The 20,098-nt window shown below is 39.9% G+C and overlaps 1 protein-coding gene across 5 annotated transcripts in view; it reads right to left on the bottom strand.

Moving 5' to 3' along the window:
* The window catches only part of DNAJC27 (DnaJ heat shock protein family (Hsp40) member C27), a 38,996-nt gene extending 21,929 nt beyond the window's left edge, over positions 1 to 17,067 (bottom strand). For 2 of the 5 annotated variants that reach the window (XM_019827827.3, XM_019827828.3), the window contains exons 1-3: positions 16,818 to 17,067; positions 11,291 to 11,373; positions 7,142 to 7,211 (exon numbers count right to left, since the gene is read on the bottom strand). In XM_019827827.3, coding sequence (XP_019683386.1) covers positions 7,142 to 7,211; positions 11,291 to 11,373; positions 16,818 to 16,904 — 240 coding nt within the window. In that variant the 5' untranslated portion in view covers positions 16,905 to 17,067. The remainder of the gene's footprint in view (positions 1 to 7,141; positions 7,212 to 11,290; positions 11,374 to 16,817) is intronic. The other 3 variants (XM_045054855.1, XM_006930438.5, XM_003984435.6) reach the window with 3 other exon arrangements.
* Between the last annotated feature and the right edge of the window lie 3,031 nt (positions 17,068 to 20,098).

The raw sequence follows: 20,098 nt of genomic DNA, 5'->3' as shown, positions 1-20,098 counted from the left end.
TAAGCAAAGATTAAACACTGTCTCATGCAGTTCTAAAGGTATATTGAGAAAATTTTAAGACAATCATAAATGGGGGAAGATAAAGAGATGCAAAGGGAGGAAAAGTTTCTACAATTCCACTCAAACTGTTAAAATGATGATATCAGAAGACTGTGATAATTTAAATAGTGTTATAACTAGACCACCCACTAATGCAGCCATTCAGAGATTTATTCAAAAACACTATGGAGGAGTTTGAGAAGATGGCGGTGCAGGAGGACACTGGGCTCACCTCGTCCTGCTGATCACTTAGATTCCACCCACACCTGCCTAAATAACCCAGAAAACTAGCCAGAAGACTAGCAAAACAGACTCTCTCTCCGGAGCCAAGCGTAGACAAGAGGCCCATGGAAGAGGGTAGGAAGGGCGGAGAGGCAGTGCGCACTACATGGACTGGCGGGAGGGAGCCGGGGCGGTGGAGGGGCAGCCCACCCGGCAGGGCAGAGCCCCCGAGTCTGGCTTGCAAAAGCAGAGGGGCCGGACTGCGTGAGTTCTGACAGCCAGCGGGACTTAACATCTGGAATGTTAAAAGTCAACAGCTCTGCTCGGAGAGCGGGAGGGCGAGAGGACACCAGGAGGGAGAGGTGTTGAGCCCTGGAAGACAGAGCTCAGCTCAGCGGGGAACAAAGGCGCTGACCAGCACCATCTCCCTCTCCCATCCCCCAGCCGAAACCCCAAAGGGAACAGTTCCCATCACCAAACTTGCTTGCACTGTGCAAACACCCAACACTGTGCTTCTGTGGATCCATCCCTCCGACAGGTGAGCCTCCTGCCTGGTGCTGCAGGGCCTCTCCCACAGGTGACCACCAATGGCAAAGCGATCTGAGCCTGCCCCTCCTGCCCCTGTGCACCTTGCGGATCCACCCCGGCTAATACGCCAGATCCCATCAAAGCAGCACCACAAGCCTGGCAGTGTGCAAGTAGCCCAGACAGGGGCCACACCCTTCCACAGTGAATCCTGCCCCTGGGAGAGGGGAAGACAAGGTACACACCAGTCTGACTGTGGCCCCAGTGGTGGGTTGGGGACAGACATCAGGTCTGACCATGGCCCCACCTACCAATACAAGTTACTCCAGACAGCACAGGGGAAGTGCCCTGCGGTTCCACGTCACTCCAGGGACTATCCAAAATGACAAAACGTAAGAATTCTCCTCAAAAGAAACTCCAGGAAGTAGAGACAGCTAACGAATTGATCAAAAATGATTTAAGCAATATAACGGAACATGAATTTAGAATGATAGTCATAAAATTAATTGCTGGGCTTGAAAAAAGTATAGAGGACAGCAGAGAATCTATTGCTACAGAGATCAGGGGACTAAGAAATAGTCATGAGGAGCTAAAAAAAGCTATAAATGAGATGCAAAATAAAATGGAGGCGACCACAGCTCGGATCGAAGTGGCAGAGGAGAGAATAGGTGAATTAGAAGATAAAATTATGGAAAAAGAGGAAGCTGAGAAAAAGAGAGATAAAAAAATCCAGGAGTATGAGGGGAGAATTAGAGAACTAAGTGATGCAATCAAACGCAACAATATCCGTACAATAGGAATCATAGCTGAGAACTTCCCTGATCTGGGGAAGGAAAAAGGCATTGAAATCCAAGAGGCACAGAGAACTCCCTTCAGATGTAACTTGAATCGATCTTCTGCACAACATATCATAGTGAAACTGGCAAAATACAAGGATAAAGAGAAAATTCTGAAAGCAGCTAGGGATACACATGCTCTAACATATAAAGGGAGACTGATAAGACTAGTGACAGACCTATCTACTGAAACTTGGCAGGCCAGAAAGGAATGGCAGCAAATCTTCAATGCGATGAACAGAAAAATATGCAGCCGAGAATCCTTTATCCAGCAAGTCTGTCATTCAGAATAGAAGGAGAGATAAAGGTCTTCCCAAACAAACCAAAACTGAAGGAATTCATCACCACTAAACCAGCCCTACAAGAGATCCTAAGGGGGAATCTGTGAGTGAAATGTTGCAAGGACCACAAAGTACCAGAGACATCACTACAAGCATGAAACCTACAGACATCACAATGACTCTAAACCCATATCTTTCTATAACACTGAATGTAAATGGACTAAATGCGCCAACCAAAAGACATAGGGTATCAGAATGGATAAAAAAAACAAGATCCATCTATTTGCTGTCTACAAGAGACTCATTTTAGACCTGAGGACACTTTCAGATTGAAAGTGAGGGGATGGAGAACTATCTATCATGCTACTGGAAGTCAAAAGAAAGCTGGAGTAGCCATACTTATATCAGACAAAGTAGACTTTAAATTAAAGGCTGTAACAAGAGATGAAGAAGGGCATTATATAATAATTACAGGGTCTATTCATCAGGAAGAGCTAACAATTATAAATGTCTATGCACCGAATACGGGAGCCCCCAAATATATAGAGCAATTAATCACAAACATAAGCAACCTCATTGATAAGAATGTGGTAATTGCAGGGGACTTTAATACTTCACTTACAGTAATGGATAGATCATCTAGACACAGGATCAATAAATTAACAAGGGCCCTGAATGATACATTGGAACAGATGGACTTGACAGATATATTTAGAACTCTGCATTGCAAAGCAACAGGATACACTTTCTTCTCGAGTAACATGGAACATTCTCCAAGATCGATCACATACTGGGTCACAAAATAGCCCTTCATAAGTATAAAAGAATTCAGATCATACCATGCACACTTTCAGACCACAATGCTATGAAGCTTGAAATCAACCACAGGAAAAAGTCTGGAAAACCTCCAAAAGCATGGAGGTTAAAGAACACCCTACTAAAGAATGAATGGGTCAACCAGACAATCAGAGAAGAAATTTAAAAATATATGGAAACAAATGAAAATGAAAACACAATAATCCAAACACTTTGGCATGCAGTGAAGGCAGTCCTGAGAGGAAAATACATTGCAATCCAGGCCTATCTCAAGAAATAAGAAAAATCCCAAATACAAAATCTAACAGCACACCTAACGGAAAAAGAAGCAAAACAGCAAAGATAACCCAAACCCAGCAGAAGAAGAGAAATAATAAAGATCAGAGCAGAAATAAACAATATAGAATCTAAAAAAACTGTAGAGCAGATCAATGAAACCAAGAGTTGGTTTTTTGAAAAAATAAACAAAATTGATAAACCTCTAGCCAGGCTTCTCAAAAAGAACAGGGAGATGACCCAAATAGATAAAATCATGAATGAAAATGGAATTATTACAACCAATCCCTCAGCAATACAAGCAATTATCAGGGAATACTATGAAAAATTACATGCCAACAAACTGGACAACCTGGAAGAAATGGACAAATTCCTAAGCACCCACACACTTCCAAAACTCAAACAGGAAGAAATAGAAAACTTGAAAAGACCCATAACCAGTGAAGAAATTGAATCAGTTATCAAAAATCTTCCAACAAATAAGAGTCCAGGACCAGATGGCTTCCCAGGGGAATTCTACCAGACATTTAAAGCAGAGATAATACCTTTCCTTCTCAAGCTGTTCCAAAAAATAGAAAGGGAAGGAAAACTTCCAGACTCATTCTATGAAGCCAGCATTACTCTGATTCCTAAAGCAGAGACCCAGCAAAAAAAGAGAACTATAGGCCAATATCCCTGATGAATATGGATGCAAAAATTCTCAACAAGATACTAGCAAATCAAATTCAACAGCATATAAAAAGAATTATTCACCATGATCAAGTGGGATTCATTCCTGGGATGCAGGGCTGGTTCAACATTCGCAAATCAATCAGTGTGATACGTCACATCAATAAAAGAAAAGATAAGAACCATATGATCCTGTCAATTGATGCAGAAAAAAGCATTTGACAAAATTCAGCATCCTTTCTTAATAAAAACCCTCGAGAAGGTCAGGATAGAGGGAACATACTTAAAGATCATAAAAGCCATTTATGTAAAGCCCACAGCTAATATCATCCTCAATGGGGGAAAAACTGAGAGCTTTCCCCCTGAGATCAGGAACACGACAGGGATGTCCACTCTCACCACTGATGTTTAACATAACACAAGGAAATCAAAGGAATCCAAATTGGCAAAGATGAAGTCAAGCTTTTGCTTTTTGCAGATGACATGATATTATACATGGAAAACCTGATAGACTCCACCAAAAGTCTGCTAGAACTGATACATGAATTTAGCAAAGTCTCAAGATATAAAATCAATGTACAGAAATCAGTTGCATTCTTATACACTAATAATGAAGCAACAGAAAGACAAATAAAGAAACTGATCCCATTCACAATTGCACCAAGAAGCATAAAATACCTAGGAATAAATCTAACTAAAGATGTAAAAGATCTGTATGCTGAAAACTATAGAAAGCTTATGAAGGAAATTGAAGACCTATGGGACCTCATGAAGATAAAAAGCTTCTGCACTGCAAAGGAAACAATCAACAAAACTAAAAGGCAACCAACAGAATGGGAAAAGATACTTGCAAATGACATATCAGACAAAAGGCTAGTATCCAAAATCTATAAAGAGCTCACCAAATAATCCAGTGAAGAAATGGGCAGAAAACATGAATAGACACTTCTCTAAAGAAGACATCTGGATGGCCAACAGGCACATGAAAAGATGCTCAACGTCGCTCCTCATCGGGGAAATACAAATCAAAACCACACTCAGATACCACCTCACGCCAGTCAGAGTGGCCAAAATGAACAAATCAGGAGACTATAGATGCTGGCGAGGATGTGGAGGAACGGGAACCCTCATGCACTGTTGGTGGGAATGCAAACTGGTGCAGCCACTCTGGAAAACAGTGTGGAGGTTCCTCAAAAAATTAAAAATAGACCTACCCTAGGACCCAGCAATAGCACTACTAGGAATTTACCCAAGGGATACAGGAGTGCTGATGCATAGGGGCACTTGTACCCCAATGTTTATAGCAGCACTCTCAACAATAGCCAAATTATGGAAAGAGCCTAAATGTCCATCAACTGATGAAGGGATAAAGAAATTGTGGTTTATATACACAATGGAATACTACATGGCAATGAGAAAGAATGAAATATAGCCTTTTGTAGCAACGTGGATGGAACTGGAGAATGTTATGCTAAGTGAAATAAGTCATACAGAGAAAGACGGATACCATATGTTTTCACTCTTACGTGGATCCTGAGAAACTTAACAGAAGACCATGGGGGAGGGGAAGGGGAAAAAAAAAAGGTTAGAGAGGGAGGGAGCCAAAGCATAAGAGACTCTTAAAAACTGAGAACAAACTGAGGGTTGATGGGGGGTGGGAGGAGGGGACGGTGGGTGATGGGTATTGAGGAGGCCACCTGTTGGGATGAGCATTGGGTGTTGTATGGAAACCAATTTGACAATAAATTTCATATTAAATAAATAAATAAATAATAAAATAAAATCCAATTTAATTACTTTCAGAAAAAAAAAACCACTATGGACAAATCAAATGGAATTCAAAAAGTGTTCAACTAGCCCATAGATGGCAGGGAACAGAAAACAGAGAACTGGAAAACAGAACAAACAGAAAATGAAAAATAAATGGCAGACTTGTGCCCCAATATATTCATAATTACATTAAACATAAGTGGTCTAAAGATTTCAATTAAAGGACAGAAATTGGCATAATAGATTGAAAAACATGACCCATGTCTACAAGACAGTTACTTCAAATACAATGATATAAGCAGACTGAAAGTAAAAAGATAGAAAAGGATATATCATGCAAACATTAAAGGAAAGCAAAAATTGGCTATATTAATATCAGATAAAGTAGACATCAGAGCAAAAATGATTACAAAGACAGAGGGGGGCATTATATAAAAATAAAACTATATAATGAAGACATAGCAATCATAAATATGTATGCACCAAATAACAGAGTTGCAACACATATAAAGCAAATATGATAGAAGTGAAACAGACAAGTCCACAGTTATAGTTGGAGACTTTAATACCCCTCTCTCAGCAATCGATAGAACAACCAAACAAAAGATCAGCAAGAATATAAAAGAATTCAACAATACCACTGACCAACAAGACCTAATAAATATTTATAGAGCACTCCATCCAACAATAGCAGAATACACATCTTTTCAAGTGCCCACGGAAGACCAAGATAGACCATACCCTGGGTCATGAAAAAAACCTCAACAAATTTAAAAGAAATCAAAATCATACAGTGTGTTCTCTGATCACAATGGACTCAAACCAGAAATTAATAACAGGAAGATAACCAAAAAATCTCTAACACTTGGAAACTAAACAACGCACTTCTAAATAACCCATAGTTCAAACAGAAAGTCTCAAGAGAAATTAAAAAAACACATTGAATGAATAAGATGAAATATTAATGAAATTGGAAATACAACATATCAAAATGTGTGGGACACAGCTAAGCAGTGCTGAGAGGGGAACTGATAGCACCAAACACACGTCAAAAACGCAGAAAGTCTCAAATCAATAATCTAAGCTCCCACATAAAGAACCCAGAATAAGAGCAAAAGAAACACAAAGCAAGTAGAAGGAAGGAAATAATAAATAGCAGAAGTGAAATGGCCCAAACTAGAAAAGAACAGAGAGCCTCTTCAGGGAAAATCAATAACCCAAGGAAGGAAAAACAAAAGAGAATGGCCATGAGATTCACTTTGAGACTACTCAGGACAAGAAGACAAAGTAAAGCAGGTGGGACTCTCTCCAGGGAGGTAACACATAAGGCTGCAGAGTGAACTGGAAAGCTCACTCCAGTACTGTGCTATGAAAGAAGTCGCATTGCTGAATTCTTAAGTCCAAGTATGAATATAATTATCCTGTCACATTCTGGGCTAAGGTACAAAGTTAAAAGCAACAGTCCTTTGAAAGTTAAAACGTGTTTGAAACATTAGCAATGAACTTTCCTACCACAGTTTGAGGGAATGGAACAAAAGACCAATAGGTTTCTATGAAGTTTAGGCTCAGAAAGGAAGCCACGAACACCAGCTAAATTCACCTAATTTTATACGTGATTTGAATATTGGTCGTTTCAGGTAACTCAGGATCTTTCCCTGAATCCACTGACAATGCTGGATGTTGGTTTTCTCAAAAAGGCTTTCTTACCTCATAGAAGAAGGGATGGCCAGCCATATCAAAGATGTTCACTTTGATTTCTCGGTCTCTGACTTGTACCCTGAAATGTTCAAATGGAAACAATTCCAAAGAAGGTTATGGTTTCTGCGTTCTCATTAATATCATTTATGTCATTTATACATTTCAAAAATGTATGTGTATGAAATGTAAGAGGCTTTCTTAGTGCCTTTTCTTGATTTCAGATAATCTTTACAACAGAAGCCAGCAACTTGGCAGATCATCTTGCCTCCTTATTTAAAAAACACTGAACCCACTCTTATGTGGATCCTGAGAAACTTAACAGAAGACCATGGGGGAGGGGAAGGAAAAAACAAAAAACAAAAAAGAGGTTAGAGTGGGAGAGAGCCAAAGCATAAGAGACTCTTAAAAACTAAGAACAAACTGAGGGCTGATGGGGGGGTGGGAGGAGGGGAGGGTGGGTGATGGGTATTGAGGAGGGCACCTTTTGGGATGAGCACTGGGTGTTGTATGGAAACCAATTTGACAATAAATTTCATATTAAAAAATAATAATAAATAAAAAAATAAAAATAAAGACACTGAACCCACCTGTAATAAACACCCTCATTTACTTTCAGCTTATCTCAAGATATTTCAGGCCATACCCTTTTACTAACAAATGGTGGCTTTTACTGTGAGACTAAGAAAACTGATTTGGGACAAGTAGGAGTAAGAAGAAGGAAAACAAAATATTTTCTTTCACTTGGCAAGACATCTTAATTACTACCAGCTATGCTTGCTTACCATGCAGAACAATAATTAAGGTGTATTTTATTAACGTCTGTGTGATCTTCTTGTGACCTTCATTGAGCAAGAGCTATAGTCAACTTGTTTTTCAAAAATTTTAAGGGTGCCCGTGTGGCTCAGTGGTTAAGCATCTGACTTTGGCTCAGGCCATGATCTCATGGTTCGTGAGTTTGAGCCCCACATCGAGTGAGCTAGAGCCCTGCTTCCCCGTTCTCTCTCTCTCTGCCCCTCGTTGGATTCTCTCTCCCTCTCTTTCTGCCCCTCACTCACTTGCACCCTCTCTCTTTAAAAAAAAAATTAAAATAGAGAAAAGAACAAAAGGGGAAAGAACAACCATTCATATTAGAATTAAATGCTGCCAACATCATAGCATATTTGCCTCTTGTCCTTTTTATTTTTTTCAAGAAAAACCATTGTTGGAAAATAAATTAATGAAATATTGTAAGTATTTCAAACACTACAGAAATACAAAGATGAAAGTTCAAAATTTATCCCAAATCCTATCACCCAGCAAAAGCCTTTATCAATATAGATGAATGCCAAGGCAGCCTTCTTCTATACACAGACGTGACTGAGAAGCACAAGTGTTTTTTTTTTTTACAAGTGTTTTTATCAAAATGGGATTACACTATTTTAAAATAAAAAGTATAAAATTTACTTGTATTGAATTCAAAAAAAAATTTTAATGTTTATTTATTACTTTGTATCGAATGTAACAAAAGGAAAAAGAAACTGAGGTGAAGTAGAATTATTGAACTTTAAATATGTTTTCTTCATCACAAGAAGTATTTCCTAAAAGACCCCTCTAAGTTAAGAATAGGGATTATTAACAGTAAGTTAACAGGTTAGAATCATGCTTTTCAGTGACATGTTTCAGTTTAGACAGCACTGACATGACTCCCTCCTACAGAATACAAGGACATCAGTACTTTCTCTTATCGGCCCTACACTACCTCTGGGTTTTTTTATTATTATTATTCTCTTGTCCACGTTTATTACACCCACCTTCTGTTCTGAAACCATAATGCCTACAGGTGTTTTATATTACTTGTAGACTTACATCAAGCTAACCATTAATCATTTTATTCCTGAACTCTCTACCATATTTCATCAATAACCAAGATGCACATCTGTTTTCATTTTAACATCTGTGAAATCAGGACCCACCTTATAAAAGAGAATGTGAGAACAGCAAAACAACACAAAACAACAGAGTCTGAGAGCCTTTGGAGAAGACCTGGTGTAACGATGAATATTAGAAAATTTGGCCTTAAAGAGATAGCAGCTGAGAACGGATAAAGTCAGGAATGCACAAATGTATTCACACTGAAACTCAAAGAAGTTATTTTAATTCAGATGCCAGACAGAGGAAATTAACCTGAAGAAAAATGGTAATTCGCTACCTCAAGGTCTTGCTTTCCTAGGTTGTGGCCTGCAGACCACCTGCATCATTACTATGAGAGGCCGTTAAAAATGCAGATTCCTGTGCCCACCTCACACCCAGCAAACCAGAATCTTGGTGGGTCCTAAGAATCTGCATTTTCACAAACTTTACGAGTAATTCTTCAATATGCTGGAATTTGAGCTTCACCATGTAGATAACAGGAGGGACGGAATGGGTACCTGTTATTTTGACTACCCACGAGTATAGCCCTTTCCTCTCCCAGTTGTGGTTCAGATGAGTTCTGCTATGTTCTTAGTGATCCCACTCTGTTGGCCACAGCCAAATGAGCTGGGGAAAGGCACCTGTCCCCACCTAAGCAATCAAAACTTTCCCTAGGATTTTTAAATTTGTATATTAGCTTTGGTCCCTCTCTGGAGGTAAAATTTACAATGTGAGTCTGAGATCTGCTGGCAGCCATGCAGAGGAAGCTAAAAGCTGGAGAGAGACGTAGTAAATTATAGCTATATTCTGTCCCTGGTTCCAGCCATCTCTAAGGCACAGCATCCTCATAACTGGATTATGTGAATTGATTAATATTCTTTATTATTGTTGTTGTTATTATCATTATTTTTTCCTTGACTTGGTTTGAGTTAGGTTTCTGTCAGTTATATCCTCCTGATACACCATGGGACAAGCAGCTTTCCAAAAAAAATTTCAGCCAGAGATAGAATAGTCTGTTGAATAAACCACTACAGTTCTATGGCGTAATACGATGATTCTCATTTCTTAGATGAATAAATTAGCTACTTACATGAATTCAAAACAACACTGCCTTAAATAGGCTATCCTGGCATATCACTGATGAAATCCTATGCCCTGAAGTATAGACAAACCTCACCGCTTTAGTCTACCTCCTTAAAAGCTGCCCTCACAGTCTAATCTTACAAACTTCCTCTTTAGATATATCTATCTCACCTAGTAGAGTTTTTGAGTATCTACTACATACAAGCACTGTGCCAGGCACCTGGAAATGACTTATTCTAATAGCTCCTTCTTCATGGGGCTTATAATCTAGCAGGAGACATGAAACATATATAAATAATAATGACATGTGGCAATTTAAAATAAGTACCATAAATAGCATACAGAAGTTTATTATTTCTGTCATTTGCAACTAAAGAGTCCTAACTGATAAAGAAGGTATTCCAAGGCCTTATGGAACAGGAGCATTTTACACGTCAAAGAGTCTGATGGAGGGATGAGGGGAAAGGATATTACAGGTGGACAGAATGAATGAATAACTGCACTGAGCTAGGGAAATACAAGGGCAGCGGTGCAGTGTGGATGGAGGGTAAAGTGTGTAAAGGAAGGGAATAAGAGAGGAGGGGGCAGGTTAGGGCAGAATGGTGAGCACCTGAAATTTCACCTTCAGGGAGTGTGCAGTCTACCTTAATTCCATGCTTTGGTGGTATTATTTCCTGCTAATGTAAGCCTATCTCCTCAGGCTCAACCCACCCTTGATTCATCTCGAGATAAATCCCCACTTACTCCTAATTTTCCTTCTCCCAGATCATTTTTGCTAGATACCAATAGGTTATAAAGATCATAAACCAATAAAGGAAATCCTCTGATAGAAAATATTCGACATACTATTTAGACTTTGTGGAAAGAATACCTCAAAATGCTCTATAAACATACCTGCTAATAGGACGTGTTTATATAGAAACATGTTTCCTAAAAAGATACATCTGCTAGGTAGGCTTTTTGTTGACTTCCTCATTGTTGTAGACCCTATACCTATCCCTTGCGAAGGCAAGGCCTGGCAAAAAGAACATGCTCAGTGATGAATAATTGATATGATCACTACATATCCGTAAATGTCTCTTATTCCCATCTTTCCTTCTTCAGAATCTCTATTTCAAGATACATCATTTTAGAAAAATTCTCAAATCTATGTAATTTACAAGCCCAAAGAAACAATGCACTTACTTTGTGACTCCATAGTCAATTCCAATTGTTGCAAGATATTTAGACACAAATCTTTTCTCACAGTAACGTTTTATGATACAGCTCTAAAAAACATAAAAATGCATTCTTTTAGTACATACACTCTGGAAACATACAAAATAAGCACAGTTCTTCATTATGGTTTCTTCATTCACCACAATGGGAAAGAAAGCATTTTCAAACAACTGAAACAAATGCTAAAAGTGAGAATTTTAAAGAAAAATTAAATATTCGTCCCTTAAAACCAAATATGTTTTCAGTTTAGTTCTCAGTCCTTGGGCTCTTCTGTTTAGAAGACTTACTCTTATGCTTTCAATGCCACCAAAATGTCTATGTTTAGCCTTGACCTTCTCAAAAGCAGATCGACATCTTCAAATACTATGGCTAGTTTGTACTGAGGTGTCCTGCTGTTCCCTCAAATTCAACATGTCCAAAAATGAGCTAATCTTATACATAAAAACAGTTCATCCTGCTGACATCCTGGTTCTGTCAATAACACCACAATTTTCCCAACCACGGAGGATCAGAATCTTAAAGCCATGTTTGATTCTGAGCCTTTCTAAATCTTTTAAATGTTTCTTGCCTCTTTCCCCTCATTCCAATTCCCATCGACACCACTTTGGTTTAGATCCTCATCATCTACTCCTAGGCAATTGTAGGAAATTTTGTGTTGGTCTTTCTGCCTTCCTTCCCTCCCAACCTCAGTCAATACTACACAGCACTGACGTTACTTCCTTAACTCAAAACTCTTCAGTGGCTTCTCACTGCCAAGTTTGAAATCCAAATTCCTTTATCCTTTATTCAAGGTTCCCCATAATCTGGCCCTAATCTGTGTTCCTTGTCTAAACCTTTCTAATATATGCTTTCCATGTCTGCAAAACTCCCAGAGATCTGACTTCCTGACTTTCATCATCACTTTTTCCCTCTACTTGGAATGAGCTTTCTCCCTTCTTTACAAATCTTGCTTATCTTTTAAGGCCCAGCCTTACTGGAGCACCAGATTGTAAGAGACCTTGCCTGCCTCTGAACTCTTCTTGCACTTCACATACATGCTAATATATACACACGTATTTTACACACACACACACACACACACACACACACACACACACACCATCAGGCATACATTGCTTTGTATTGTCAATTATCATTTCACATGTGTACACTCCTCTTATCTCTTCAGCTGGAAAGTAAACTACTTTAGGACACACATCAGTATTTTACTTCTTTCTTTTGCTCAGTGCCAGTGGAATTTTCTCGGTGCCAGTAATAACAACCCTTAGCACTCGTGAAACTTCTAATTTACTTGGGAGTGCTAGTAATGAAGTTTATTCTGCTCAAATCCTTCCCTGATGAACGTTAACCTAAATTAAACAGGACGGTCAATTTAAAAAGCAGTTAATAAGCTTATTGTGAACTGAAAGAAAAACTTCTTTGGAGTGACTACTGCTAACAGACTACACTTTTAAAAGCATTTTACAGCTTGAGGGACGCCTGGGTGGCTCAGTCGGTTGAGCGGCCGACTTCGGCTCAGGTCATGACCTCACGGTCTGTGAGTTCGAACCCCGCGTCGGGCTCTGTGCTGACAGCTTGGAGCCTGCTTCGGATTCTGTATCTCCCTCTCTCTGCCCTTCCCCCGCTCATGCTGTCTCTCTCTGTCAAAAATAAATAAAAATTAAAAAAAAATAAAAGCATTTTACAGCTTGAAAGCATTTCACAAATGTTTTCTCTCACAATAGCCTATGAAAATGAATATGGCCTTTTTCTAAATGATTCATGAGATTAAGGGGCCTGGCAGTTCTTTAACTCCAGTACACTGTTTAAACACTAGTTCTAAGAGGTTAACGAGACACACATTTAAGTAATTGTATTAATAACCACTCCCTATAACACAAAGAGACAGGGTCCTTAAGATCATATAAACCAAGTAACATATAGAATTTTTTGCTTTCACTATTTTTCTTAAATATATTTTTAGGCACTTTTGCAGAACAACTATCTGAGAAGAAATACTCAAAATATGAAAAAGAGGAATGGGGCGGGGCAGTACAAAGAGGAGGGAATCTGCCTTAACAGATATTAAAATATAGTCTGAAACCAATCAAGACAGTATGATATTGGCATAATAGACAAATAGACAAATAGGTCAGTAGAATAGAACAGAGAGCCCAGAAATAGATCCCATTAAAAGAAGAAATTTAAAAGGTGACAGGGGTGATATTTCAAATCAAGGGGAGGTATGCCTGAGCAGTTCAGTTGGTAGAACATCCAACTCTCGATTTCGGCTCAGGTCACAGTCCCAGTGTCCTAGGATCAAGCCCCACATCCAGCCCCATGCTGAGTGTGGAGCCTGGTTGGGATTCTCTCTCTCTCCTTCTGCCCCTCTCCCCTACTTGTGTGTGCGGTCTCTCTCTCTCTCTCTCTCTCTCTCTCTCTGTCTCTCTCTCTCTCTCTCAAATAAAAAAATAAAGTCAAGGGAAAAAGAATGATTTATTTAGTAAAATGCCACCTGTACAAGTTGGGCCCTTAACTTCTCTAAATACAAAAATAAATTCAGATGAACTTCTGATTTCAATATTTAAACATAAAACAAAAATTTCAGAAAAAATGTGCAACATATGTACAACCTTAAGGAAACATTTTCAACCAAGAAAGGAAACACAAGAACCACAAAAGAAAGGACAGGCATACTTGAATATATAGAAATAGTAATAATAATAGCAATTATATGGAGAAATATATATAAAAATATTAAAAGGCAAATAACATACCCAGGCAAATAGTCATTATTCATATGACCAGCAAAAAGTTATTATCTCTGATATCCCTGAACCAGAAAAATTGATAAGATACATCATCCAATAGAAAAATGGGTAGGGAGTATAAATTGGGCACTATCCAGAAGAGCAAATCCAAATATCCAGTAAGTATATGAAAAGGTGCTCACCTTCATCTGTAGTCCATGAAATGCAAATTAAAGTAATACTTCTCACTAACCAGACTGGGAATCATTAAAAGAATGACAATACCTGTGTTGGCAGGACTACGGGAAATAGGGCAACTGCATACTGCTGGTACAATTTCTTGAAGAGCAATTGGCAATAGCTACTAAATAGCTACTCAGCATTCTACCCCTGGGAATCTGTCTATAGAAATTAGAGGACCAGTATTTAAGTGTGTGTGTTGTCAGCACAGAGTCCAACTCGGGGCTCAATCTCACAAACCATGAGATCATGACCTGAGCCAAAATCAAGAGTTGGATACTTAACCGACTGAGCCACCCTTATGTTTTGAAGGAAACAAACAAACAAACAAAAAAAACCCTATTGTTATTTTAACTAGAACTGAATTGTAGGTTATTTTAAAGAACTGACATCTCTAAAATGTCGAGTGATCCTAATTAAGGGGAAAGTATATCTTTCCATTTGCCTGAGCAATTTTATGTCCCTTTGTAGAGTTTGACATTTTTCTTCATATAGGTCTTACCTGTTTGTTCTTAAGTTTAAACCTAGGCACTTTATTTTGGCTGTTATTGTAAATTAAAATAGTTTTTCAATTTAACATTAAAACATATAATTTGATGGGGCGCCTGAGTGGCTCAGTCGGTTGAGTGTCAGACTTCGGCTCAGATCATGATCTCGCGGTCTGTGAGTTCGAGCCCCACATCGGTCTCTGTGCTGACAGCTCAGAGCCTGGAGCCTGTTTCAGATTCTGTGTCTCCCTCTCTCTCTGCCTGCTTGTTTGCTCACTCTTTCTCTCTCTCTCTCTCTCTCTCTCTCAAAAATAAAACATTAAAGATTTTTTTTTAATTTTTTAACGTTTTATTTATTTTTGACAGAGAGAGAGACAGAGCATGAGCGGGGGAGGGGCAGAGAGAGAGGGAGACACAGAATTCGAAGCAGGCTCCAGGCTCTGAGCTGTCAGCACAGAGTCCCATGTGGGGCTCGAACTCACAGACCGTGAGATCATGACCTGAGCTGAAGTCAGACACTCAACTGACTGAGCCACCCAGGCGCCCCAAAAAAGATTTTAAAAAACATATAATTTGATATAGGAAAGCTATTAATTTCTGTATATTAATTTTGCCTTATTGAATTTTCTTATTCTTTCTAAAAGCTTTTCAAGTTAATTTTCTTTGGGTTTCCAGATAAATAATCATATCATTAGCAAATAACAATAATTTTGCCTTCTCCTTTCCAGTTATTTTATACTTTATTTCTTTCTCCTGTCTAATCACATTGGCCAATAAATCTAGGCCAATGTTAAATAAACGTGATACTCGTCATTTTGGGCTATTTTTAATGTTGGACCATTCAGCATAGGAAAATTACAGAAATGATGCATGCTTACTTAGCCAGATTATTATTAAGCCTTTTAGAGGCTGTATTCTTTTCTTTTTAATGCCTGGCACATAGGTGATGTTCAACAAATGTTGACTTTTCAGTGACTGCTATGTTAATACTTACATACATATATGCAAATACATAAATAGTACAGGATAATGCTAAATGGAAAGAAAAGGCACTAATAAACATTTACTGAACATCAACTATGTGTAGGGCACTGGTCTAAACACTTCCATTAACGGCTCTTTTGGGATACAGATCCTACTGGAGTTGATTTTGACAGCATACAATGATAGAGAACTGCAGTAGACTGTGAGGACCCAAGTTCCAATCTGGTCTCTGCCATTGATTTGATGACCTTGGAAGGTTCTTAACCAACAGCTTCCACTTACCCAGAAGGGGAGAGGAGACAATTTAGGTGAAGAGGAGGCAGTTTAAAATTCACTTGGGGGACGGCCTCGGGTCTCTTTCTCATCCTCCTTCCGCCCCCCTCCACACACACACTAGGGGAGAGCTTTATACCCAGTACATCCAGAAGAAAGGCAGTAGAACTACGGCTTTAGAGAAAATGAATATAATGAAACTACCAGAAATAAAAACAAAACCAACACACAAAACAAAATAATGCAGGCTCCTTGACATCCACGGCACTTCCCCCGTGAAAAATGTCAGTATCAGCTACGCTCTTGCAATGTAGATTCTGGGCTCCGTATCTGCAGAGCAACATTTTACAAGCTCCAATCCTCACATGCACCCCAGTAAGTTCCCTCAGGCTCCCAAGCACTGCTGGGGTAACTAAACTTTTATTCTCTTAAGGACCTCTTAAGTCCTGGACAGGTCACCTAGAACGAAGATAGGCAGACGATCTTAGGTAGGGACCTAGGCCCCTTTAATCTTTTTGGGATACATTCAAGGGTTAGCGGCCATATGAGACACCTTCTTATGGAGAGTGACGTCGGTGGGGGGGGGGGGGGCAAGCGAAAGGTCAAAAAGGTCACGAGAGTTTTCCTCACCCAGGCAGGCGCATCCCCTAGGAGGAGACCTGGGCCTGCTCAGGGGCGGGGAGGAGGCTGGGCCCCGGGCTGTTGAGTGGCCGCCCTCCCAGCCAATCGGCAGGTCGTCCCGCCGCGCTGAGGTCCCGCCCCTCCCAGCGCGGTACTCACTTTTCCCACCTCAGCGTTGCCCATGGAGATGACTTTGATGCGCAGGGACTTGCCGGGCTCCTTCCGCTTCGGCATGTTAGCCTCCATTGCCCTCGCTCTCTCGGGGCCACCCGCCTCGGTATCTCCTTGTTCACCAGGCTGGCCCGTCCCTCAGGCCTCCTCGTCCAATGGCGGAACCGCTGCTATCGTCACCGCCCCAGCTCCGCGGCTCGCCATCCCCGCCGCTGCCTAGCAGCGGGCGCGGGCGGTTGGGAGCTCTGGGAACGGGGGGTGGGAGAAGAGAGTCTCGCGATGCTAGAAAGGGGCGGTGTGACGTCATCACCAGGCTCTAGAGGCGAGGTTTTGATTACCTGTTCCCAGGAGTCGCGCCCACGCGCGGCGCTGAGTCCCTCGGCAGGAAGTCGGGCTGGGTTTACCCTGAGAGCGCGGTTGGTGTTCAGGGGCGCCGGGACAGCGGCATCTGTTAACGTTTGCAGCCGAGTGGTAGAAATGTATTGGCAGTTTGGGGCAGATCCTCGGGCTTGGAGTATTTAGAATGGTGGGTCCAGGCCCAGTCCCGCTAAAAATTCGAAGTAGACCATAGGGGTGTTATTTTCTGAATTCTTCCGTCCCGTATAAGCCCGTCTACACTACTCGTCCCCCACCCCATACTATGTTTCTCTTGCTCGGGCTCGTAGAGAGACAAGTCAGGAGCCGGGAGAAGTCGGGAAGTTGGGGCTCAGGTTTTGGAAGAGGGGCGTTAGGCAAAATCTGAAACCCGTTGCTATCGTAAAAAAAAAAAAAAAAAAAAAAAAAAAAGGTTGTCCATTTGGTAGTCTGGGTTTTATTTTAGTCATTGCTCTTTTATTCCAGAGTTCTCTGTCGGAAGAAAGCTCAAACAAGATGTTTCTTACACTCTTCCAGTTCTAGGATGGTCTGTGTGATTGTACCTATATGCTCCTTCATTTTTCCTTTCCCTCCCATTCACAGACTTAACCCCATCATCTGTGCACACCTTCCGTGATAATATGACAGTAGAATAATAATAAATCCTAAGAACCGCTTTTCTAGTCTCATTCCAGAGGATGAGAAAAACATCTGCTTGGTTAAAAAACAGCATAAAATGTATGAGAGGAACAGGGATTTTTTTAAGTCATTATCTTGGGTTACAGAAGATAAATAGAACTTGACAAGTGATTATTTAGTGCCCTGAAAAAGAATGGCTGCCAATTTCTGAGTAAATTACAAGGTCAAAAGTAGCATTATTTCTGTTCTCAGATAGATTTAAGCATCATAAAAGAAATACATTGTAGCAAGACAGTGAATAAAGCCTCAAAATTTCTTAGCTATCATGTCAGATTTTCAAACATTTTATTTCTTTTAATTCAAAAAAAATTTTTTATGTTTATTTATTTTTGAAGGAGAGAGAGGCAGAGCATGAGCAGAGGAAGAGCAGAGAGAGAGGGAGACACAGAATCTGAAGCAGGCTCTGAGCTGTTGGCACAGAGCCCAACGCGGGGCTTGCACCCACAAACTGTGAGATCATGACCTGAGCTGAAGTCCGTCGCTTAACCAACTGAGCCACCCAGGTGCCCCTCAAATATTTTTATTTTTAAATGATTTAAAAAAAAATTTTTTTTAATGTTTATTTTTGAGAGAGAGAGAGATAGAGTGTGAGTGTGGGAGGTGCAGTGAGAGAGGGAGACACAGAATCTGAAGCACACTCCAGGCTCTGAGCTGTCAGCACAGAGCCCATCCTGGGGGATGAACTCAGGAGCTGTGAGATCATGACCTGTGCCAAAGTTCCACACCTAAGCCTAACCAGCTGAGCCACTCAGGCGGCCCAAAACAAATTATTTTTAAGAAAGAAGCTTACTCTGAGTTGTATTTATAATCAACCAGAAAACTTCATTTAATGAAACTTCTAGGATTTTTTACAACCGTGAAATAGAAGTCCTGGTTAGAAATTTGATAAAGTTCAAAATAATTGGATTTATACTCATTTTTCACAAATCTAGAAGGTGATCTCTCAGCATAATTTAATAAATCAATACACATCTATTTCTTTGCTAGTTCACCTTGGGCCCTGTAATAGAACTGGTGTTGTGAAAAATAACTGTAAAATGTCAAATTTTCAATTATTAAAAGACTGATTAGATACGATACTGTTAGGCATATGGGCATTAAAATTTGCCAAAGATTAAAATTTATTACCATTTTTTTCATATTGATGTTCCTGAGGTTCGAAAACATAATAAACATATTTTCTACTGGGTGTGTTAAATTAGTTTGGAATCAAAAAAACAAGAAAGTTAGCTCTCTTTTCCAGTCTTTAATACAAAAAGAAAAAAGAAATGGGATTAGCTGTGTATAGTGTGAACTTGGAAAGTGGGGGTTAGAAACATGATCTCTGCAGTTGGCCCTGGGTAAAGTTTATTTATTTTGAGAGAGAGACGGAGTGTGTTAGCAGGGAAGGGGAAGAGAGGGAGGGAAAAAGAGAATCCCAAGCAGGCTCTGTGCTGTAAGGAGCACGGAGCTCAATCTCACAAACCCATGAGATCGAGACCTGAGCTGAAATCAAGAGTCTGACACTTAACCGACTGAGCCACCCAGGCACCCCCAGGTTTTTTTATTTTTGTGTATTAAAGATTTCACATATTTTAAAGGTGTATATTTAAAGTAAATTATGGGGGCGCCTGGGTGGCGCAGTCGGTTGAGCGTCCGACTTCAGCCAGGTCACGATCTCGCGGTCCGGGAGTTCGAGCCCCGCGTCAGGCTCTGGGCTGATGGCTCAGAGCCTGGAGCCTGTTTCTGATTCTGTGTCTCCCTCTCTCTCTGCCCCTCCCCCGTTCATGCTCTGTCTGTCTCTGTCCCAAAAATAAATAAACGTTGAAAAAAAAAAAATAAAATAAATTATGAAATATGTTGGGCATAAAATGTATAAAGAATAATATAATGAATACCTATGTATCCACCATACAGCTTAACAAAATATCACTGATGCTATACTGTATCCTTTCCCAATACATCCTCCCTCTTTATAAAAGCTTGCAACTGTCTGAATTGGTGCTTTTAATTTCCAGGCATTTAAAAATTGCTTCACTGCATATGTATATGCACCTTAAAATGTAGTATTGTGTTGCATTTTAAAAAATCTTTTATTTTGAAGTAATTTCACTCAGAAAAGCTTTAGGAATAGCAAAAAAATAAAATCTTGTATACCCTTTATCTAGATTCATCAGTTGTTAACATTTACTATATCAACCGTGCCCACTGTCTGTATATTCATATATATACACATG

This window comes from Felis catus, chromosome A3 (genome assembly GCF_018350175.1).
Source record: "Felis catus isolate Fca126 chromosome A3, F.catus_Fca126_mat1.0, whole genome shotgun sequence".
Lineage (NCBI taxonomy): Eukaryota > Metazoa > Chordata > Mammalia > Carnivora > Felidae > Felis > Felis catus.
The sequence above is the reverse complement of the archived record's forward strand: the minus strand, read 5'-3'. Positions and strand labels throughout refer to the sequence as shown.